The sequence below is a fragment of the Condylura cristata genome, unplaced genomic scaffold, assembly GCF_000260355.1.
Source record: "Condylura cristata isolate star-nosed mole 26May11 unplaced genomic scaffold, ConCri1.0 scaffold00012, whole genome shotgun sequence".
Lineage (NCBI taxonomy): Eukaryota > Metazoa > Chordata > Mammalia > Eulipotyphla > Talpidae > Condylura > Condylura cristata.
This window is the reverse complement of record NW_004567113.1, coordinates 29,263,096-29,271,073: the sequence shown is the minus strand read 5'-3', so window position 1 is coordinate 29,271,073 and position 7,978 is coordinate 29,263,096. Positions and strand designations below refer to the sequence as shown.

General features: G+C 38.3%; 1 protein-coding gene across 1 annotated transcript in view; it reads left to right on the top strand.

Annotated features, from left to right (window-relative positions):
* THEGL (theg spermatid protein-like) overlaps positions 1–7,747 on the top strand; it is a 34,551-nt gene extending 26,804 nt beyond the window's left edge. Inside the window, exons 7-9 of the mRNA XM_004681470.1 lie at positions 4,297–4,428; positions 6,252–6,427; positions 7,633–7,747. Coding sequence (XP_004681527.1) covers positions 4,297–4,428; positions 6,252–6,427; positions 7,633–7,747 — 423 coding nt within the window. The remainder of the gene's footprint in view (positions 1–4,296; positions 4,429–6,251; positions 6,428–7,632) is intronic.
* The last annotated feature ends 231 nt before the right edge of the window (positions 7,748–7,978 follow it).

Sequence of the window (7,978 nt, the reverse complement as noted above, 5' to 3'; positions counted from 1 at the left end):
ACTCATGCGGAAGTGGCTTTAGCGTCTTAGTGCTGTGCTTTAACCTGCTGCGCCACCAGGGAGGGCCCTCAACTGTACATTTTTATTGCCCTGAGAAACTAATAAACTCTTCTCTGAGAAACTAATAAATTCAAATCATTCCCCACATTTATTTATCATAAGGGTTTTTCTTTTGTAAATTTGTCTTATTTATGGCTTCATTTTTCTACTAGTTTGTATTCTTGTACTGATGTATCAGTTATTTCCACATTACCAATATTAACTCTTGTTATGTACATTGCTACTATTTTCCCAGCTTATAACTTAAAAAATTTGAGCCTTAATTGATATAAAATGCTTATTAGCTTGTAAGTGTAAATTTATTAACGTTTAATAAGATATTAGCAAGTGTATATACCCATTTAATAATCACCCCAGTCAAGGCATAAAACATTATTCCAAAAATGTTTCTTATAACTCTTTCTAGTGACTTCCCACTCTACTCCCTTTTCTAGAGTCAGCTAGCTTTAGGTTCCTGTCACTACAGATTAATGTCTAGTCTCTCCAACCCTCCTCTGTGGGTGGCCCTTCTCTTGTCCTGGCCCTTCCTCCCTGCTGAGGCCACTGTGCCTTTTCCCTTCACACCCAGCCCAGGCTCCTGCCTTGCTTTGTTCTCCCAGTTCCTCATGAAGAAACAGGAAGAACTCTTTTTCTTCTTTCAAGGGCCATATAGTCTCTAGTTTCTGCTTGCCCTTAACTGTTCTCCAGTGCCTGCAAAGAGTTTCTTTTTTTAAAAAATATATTTTGTTTGGAGTCCATAACTGTCCTCAACAAGAGGATGAGTTCAATACAAGCTGCTGTGCTGTCGCTGGGAGCAGAAGCCCCTAACTTGCCTTTTAATTTTGTTACTCTGGGATCATTTAAGGTGTTAAAACTAACCTTTCAGATGTTAGTAAAATCTACTAAACTTTTTCCCTTGAATTCTTTCCCTGTAGCTTTATGTTTGGTAAATGTTGTTCCAAGGAGAAATTACAAATGACCCTCAGTGTGTCCCAGTACTGGCTGATGGTGCCTGTGTCTGCCCAGCTTCATAGTTAGCGACATCACTTTGGTGGTTTGAAGCTGGTCACAGTGGGAATCTTTATGCCATAGAAACTGACAAGCCCTTTTTTCCCTCTGTGAAGAGCTAGTTATTTAACATTTACTAGCATAGCACTGACACCTATCTTCTTGTAGTATTTTTATGATTCCTTTTTCTTTTTAAAATAATTGAAAAAAAGATTTATTTATTTAGGTGTACAGAACTGAAAGGCTTTACCAGAGACAGAGTGGGGAGCAGAACAGGCAGAGTGACGAAGTACACTGCTGAGGGGAGCAGCAGCCGATTCGGGAGAGGTCTGCTGTGCCATGTGGGTCACCTCCCTGGCCGAGAATTGAAGTCACACTGAAATGGCTTTGGCTTGCTTGCAATGCTGCACTTTAACCTGATATGCCACCAGGGAGGTCCTAGTTTTAAAAGAATTAATTCCTTATTACATTTGAAGAATGCTTTTATATACAATATGGGCTAAAAATCTTCCTTTCCGATCATACTTAGTGAAATAAGCCAGAAAGAAAAGGAAAAATGCCGGATGGTCTCACTCATAGCAGGAATATAAAGGACCAGGGGAGAACATAATAATAATGATGAACAACTATATACCAGAGACATTTTAACCAGGGTGGAGTGGGAAATGGGATCAAAAATGGGGGGTGTTGGTGGGGGGAAGTGCACTGGATTGTGGTGATGGCTCATGGGTGATTTGGTGATGGGAACTCCACAGGGGTTACAACTGAGATGGAAAAAGGCACAAAATGATATAAAAATAAAATATTCTTAAAAATAAAATCTTCCTTCCCATTGCCAAGGATTCCCTGGTCGAGTGGTTAGGATCTGGTGTTCTTTCTCCATTGTCCCGAACCTTATTTGTTTACTTTATAAGTTTACTGCTATCATTATCACATACCATGGTATTATTTACAATAGGGCAACATTTTCCTATACTGTTGTCCAGATTCTCCAGACCCCCCCACAAGTAATCAAAATCCAGTAGGAATAAAAGGTCCATTCAATGTGCAAAATAAACCAATAAATTTTTAGGCAATGGAGTGTGAAAAGGTCATTGGCATCATTTCAGGTTGTAGATTGTAACTAACATTAAAGAAACTACCATTTGTCAAATTTTATTGTAGTATCAGAAAGAACATCTTTCATGGTTGTAAAGATTCTTATCTTTTTCTACTACATATCTGTGTGAGGTTGGATTTTCTTCATATACCGCACAAAAAGCAACAGTATCCTACTAAGCCAAACATTAAAGATATTTGTAAAATGTAAAATCAGTCTTCTCACAATTTTTTATTTTATGGGAAATATAGTTATGTATCATGAATTATTTATATTGTTAATAATAATTTGTTGTTGCTGTCTTTAGATGGAATAGTACATTAAAAAAATTCCTCAATATTGGAAATTCTCAGTCACTTTTCAGAGTGTAAAGAGGTCCTAGACCAAGAAATTGAGCAGAGCTGTCTTAGATCATATTTCTGAATCCTCTGTCTAGCTACGTTGACTTATTCTTGTGTGATTACCATTTTACTTAAAGTATTATAACTTTCCCTCTCATCATCTTTCCTTTATCCTCCCTACTTTTCTTGTCCCTCTGCTTGTCATAAATCTGATCCATCCTTCAAGGCCAACCTAGTGTCTCTTATAAAGGAGATAAAGAAAATCCTTCTTGTACTTCGCTCTCCTTCTAATCTCTCAATACTTTCTTCTCTTTTATAGTTATCAAATAATCTGAATAATTTACTCATAGACCTATAGTTTCTCAAGGTTGACAGTTGCTTTGAAGTAAAGGGCTTTGATTTTTTCTCTTGTTGTTTTTTCATAATATAATTGTTTACATATTATTTGTCTAATGAATTAATGAATACTTATTTATTTCCTTTTCAAAAGCCTTACTTGAAAGCAATGATTGTCATATATTTCTTTCACTTTTTCCAGCAAAAAAAGATACAAAGCTTCATTTACAGAAATGCTTAAAATGCTTAATTATTATTTCATGGTGTTATACAGACACATACCAGCCATCTGCTGCTTGTTAATTATGCAAACTTAACTACATGATTGAATTTCGTAGTGCCTTGGGTTCTCCATTAGTGAAACAGAAATAAAAATGATACCCCAGGTGAGGAATAAATGAATTAATACATGTAAATACCGCCAGTGTTAGTATCAGCATTTGTTTTAAATTATGCAGAAGGGGATTTGGAATATACCTTGTCTATTGTTTCTCCACCCACAGTTAAAACCAATTTTATTTATTTCATTATTTGTTTATTTGCAATTATGAATTATATTTCTCCTTAATCTATTGTGGTAAGTTTTGAGTTTGAATACAGTGATTTAAATAGAAGACCATGCAATTTGAATACATTACCACAACTAAGAGTGTGGGCTAACTGGAGGAATCAGGAAGCATTGGGTATGGACATAAATGGTTCTGGCTTTCTTCTTGGTTTGTTTTTCTTTTCTTATCTGTTCCAGTTAGAAGAGAGCCATTTAAATTCACTTTTTTAAAAAGATTTATTTATTCATATAGAACTGGGGTACAGGCCAGAGATGCAAAGGGTGAGAGGATTCACTAGAGACAGAGTGGGGAGCAGAACAGGCAGATGGACGAAGTACACTGCTGAGGGGAGCAGCGGGTGGGTCAGGAGAGGTCTGCTGCGCCCTGTGGTCACCTCCGGGAGAGGCGGGAATCGAACTCATGCGTAAGTGGCTTAAGCTTCTTAGTGCTGTGCTTTAACCCGCTGCACCACAAGGGAGGGCCTAAATTCACTTTTAGCACAGTGATTTATGATAATGTGAGTTCCAACTTCCAAAGGGAAAAAATAGTTAAGATCAAAGCAGAGCTCTCCCTCTTCCTGTGTTCACATGTGGTAGGGCTAAGCCAGCCTTCACTCTTGGCTGAGTTTATTACTCCATAAATCTGCATTACCATTTATCTCTTGGCCAGTGTGTGCCATTTCCAGTTCCTCCTCATCTTTGGTTTAATAATGAGTTCCTGAAAAACTGGGTAGAAATCCATACAAGCTTGTTTGAAAAGAATGGAAATTGATACTTTCAGCTATGATCATGGGTTACTCCATGATTCTCTTCCTTTCTGAACCAGATCTGAGAAGTCTGGTTCAAAGTCAGACCATACTTTGTAACTTGATTTAAACATAGCTTATTATTTGATATTTATTGGTACTATTATGTTTTCTTCCTAGATTGACACCAAGATTCCGTTTTCTACCCTGAATGCTATTGCAACTCCAAGAACTATAGACCTTGCCCATCCAAGGATGAAGATAGAGGGTCTGTGCTATGAAAGAGAAAAAAATGAAAGGCCCATCCGACCTGTAAGCTGTCACTGCCTTGGCTCACTTTCCGGGTGTTCCTAGGTTGTTGGTTTGCCTCTTTAGGGCATAGGTGAAAGTCTTCAGAAAAGAAAACTAAAAGGCAATCTGGTACAGGTGTGAGAAAAAACAAATGGAATGGATCCCTCAGTCAGCCGGCATATATCTGTTTAGTACCACTATGTACCAGAGCTTATGGAAAATAAGTGTTTCATATTTTAAAGCAGTTTGTACTCTGCTAAGGAGAAGTAGACAATAAGTATGTAAATAAGACAGATGAGCTAACTTGGGAAGTGCTGTGAGGAAGATTGAATAAATACTGTAGGAGATGGTAATTAGAACGGAAGATTTGTAAGTCTGTAACGCTATGGAAAACAGATCTACCATGTGATCCACCAGTTACACCAAATATACTCCTAGGTATTTACCCAAAGAATGCAAAAATACTAATTTGAAGGAATGTATACACTCCAATATTCATTGCAACTATTTACAATAGCCAAGTTACAGAAACAATTCAAGTGCCCAGGGGAAGATGAGTAGATTAGCAAAATGTGATACATATACACAATGGAATACTATGTAGACATAACAAAGATGAACTCTTGCCCTATGTGATGATGTGGAGGGGAGAATGAAAAGGGAAAGAAGTCAGAAGAAGAAAGACAAATACCAGATGGTTTCACACATATATTTGGAATATAGAGAAACAAAACAAAAGGATTAGGTGAAACAAATCCTAGAAAAATGTCTATAGAATCAAGGCTGCAAAAGAGGAGGGTAGAATCACAGTAGTGGAAGGGGACACAATAGACTAGAGTGAAGGACTATGGGAGCTTTGATGTTGAGTGTGGTGTGAGGACAGGCATCTGAGGAGATGGGATGCTATGCCTCTTTACATACAGTGTTGTAAACCAATATTACCAATATTATCTTAAAAAAAAAAAAGAAAGGCAGATTTATCTGGAGGTTCAGGAAAGCACTTCATCAAGATGTGATATTTAAGCCTAGAGATCTGAATGATAAAGAGGCAGCCTGCCAAGATTGAGGAAAGAGTATTTCAAGCAGAAGAACCAGCAAGTGCAAAGGTTCTGGTATGGAGAGCTGAACCAGAGGGAACTGGTTATGCTAGAATCATAGTGACCAAGGTGGGAAGGGAAGAGGAGAAGGAGGTCAGGTGTGGGATAGCGACAGGGCCATGTAGAGTCTTCCAGGTCACAATAAGGAGCCTAAATGTTGTTCTAGCAAATTAGGAAGTCACATCAAGGTTTTAGATCCTGAAAGTGACATGATAAGACTTCAACTTAGAAATTGTTTATCTCATTGAATTGTTACAGTTAAATAGATATATATGGGACCCTCCCTGGTGGCACAGTGGGTTAAAGCACAGCACTAAGAAGCTAAAGCCACTCAGCATGAGTTCCATCCCCGCCCCGAAGGTGACCCACATGGCACAGCAGACCTCCCCTGACCCGCCCGCTGCTCCCCTCAGCAGTGTACTTCATCAGTCAGCCTGTTCTGCTGCCGACTCTGTCTCTGGTGAATCGCCCCTGCACCTCTGGCCTGTATCCCAGCTCTGTGTGCATAAATAAATATATCTTTAAAAAAAAAATGGGTATATAAGTAAGCCACTTAAAGCACTTATTCTCTGCTTATTCTCTCCCTTGTTAAGTACCACTGATGGCTGGCATAGTACAGGGGTGAGAATGAAGACAGGAAGACCAGCAAGCAGTGTGCTTTGTATTAAGAAGAAATGGGAATACAGATGTAAAGATGGAGAAATGTGAAATTTGAATATATTTTTGTGTTCTTTGTTTTGGCTATAGATATCCCATGCTGCCTTGCTAGCCAAACCTAGCCCTCGAGTAATAACTCTAGCTCAGGCGAAACCTCTTCATCAAGACTTTTTACCTGCCCGTGATCCCTACTGGCCAGTATCTCATGCTGCTCTGCATTCCAAAGTATCTCACAGGGTTCAAGAACTTGCTAATCCAAGTAGAAGGTAAGCCACTTAGGGTTAAAATGGGATGGGAAAGGTTGAGATTGCTAGGGAGAGGGGAAAGTTGACCTAACAAGGTCAGTGAAAAGAACTGTAGCAATACAGAAAATAGAAAATCTCACGCACTTGTGATATGTCTTATTACAGATTTGTGGTCTTCTGACCATAATGCCAAGGCTACAATTAGAGTTTGTAGACTGGCTTTTCACTGAAATTTAGATCTTAGAGATAACTGTAAGATTGGGTCTGGGACTATATATAACATATGTTGTTAAGTGAAACTAGTTGCAGACCAAAGCTCATAGTACGTTGCAGTTTGTAAGATAAATACAGACCTGCCATGTATGTTCCTGCAGATGCCTGGATACTTCAGGGCAGTGCAAGAAGCTAGTAACCCTGGTTACCTTTGTTGGCCTAGAGAACAAGGGTGGGCAGGAGATTTACTTTTCACTAGACAGGCTTTTGTAAATTTGAAAAATTTTTCAATGTTTTGGTATTAGATACATGTATGATTTACTTCAAAACATTCAACAAAGAAGATATTGCCTCTAATTCCTGTTTATTTATTTATTTATTTTGGAAGACCTCTTAACTTTCCTGAATCCCAGTTTATTTTATTACCCTCAAGGGATAATACCTATGCCTATTTGAAACAACATCAGGAGACGCTAAAAAAGTGTAGAGGTCTTGAGCTCAGGGCACAGGAACTATGTTGCTTCTTATATAATCAATATTTAGAAATTTTTATAATGTGTTTCCCTTTTAATAAAATGAAGCTCAATATCTGAGGATATAAAACTCACTCTTTGTTCAATAACTAATGAGAAAAGCAGGATTAGATCGGGTGCTCAATCTGTACCCCAGTGACAAAGTTATAATTTTGTGATAAAATGCTGAAGAATGAAAATTTAAAGGAGGGTTATCTGGCTTGTTTTAATATTGCCAAATTATTGAGAAATTTCTAGAATTTACTTTGTCTGGAAAGAACAAACTCTCTGGGATCTCACAAATACAGAATCTAAATGTGGCCACAGATCATTCTTTTCACTTCTCTGAGCCTTCATCTCTTCATCCATCTAACCGGCTGTGATGTCTGTTTTCTGGCGTGCTAGTGAAAACCTGTCACACGGTGCCGGTGCTTGAGAAATGTTAGTTTCCTTTCCTGTTCATCTTCTTTCAAATTGATTTCTCTTTTTCTCCCATTTCAGGGCTCCTCTGCGTATTGTATATTATGATCCAGAAGTCTTTAAAGTCAAGCCAGCTGCTTTGAAAGCACAGTGTTCTCCAAGGATCCTCCAGTTGGCAGAACCTGTTACACGTTAACACAGAAGGCTGTATAAGTTAAACACTAATTAGTGTCTAAAACACCAGTTAGATGGTTTTGTCCCCTACTCTGGGTATAGTCAGTTTTCATCCCTGTCCCCCACTTTACCCCCTAAGACATGTGAAATCTGCAGGAACACACTGTGACCATAGAATGCTGTTACCTATAATCATGTTTTTAGCAAGTTAGGGGAGTCCAGCTTGCAATAAAAGAAAAATGATAGTCTACCT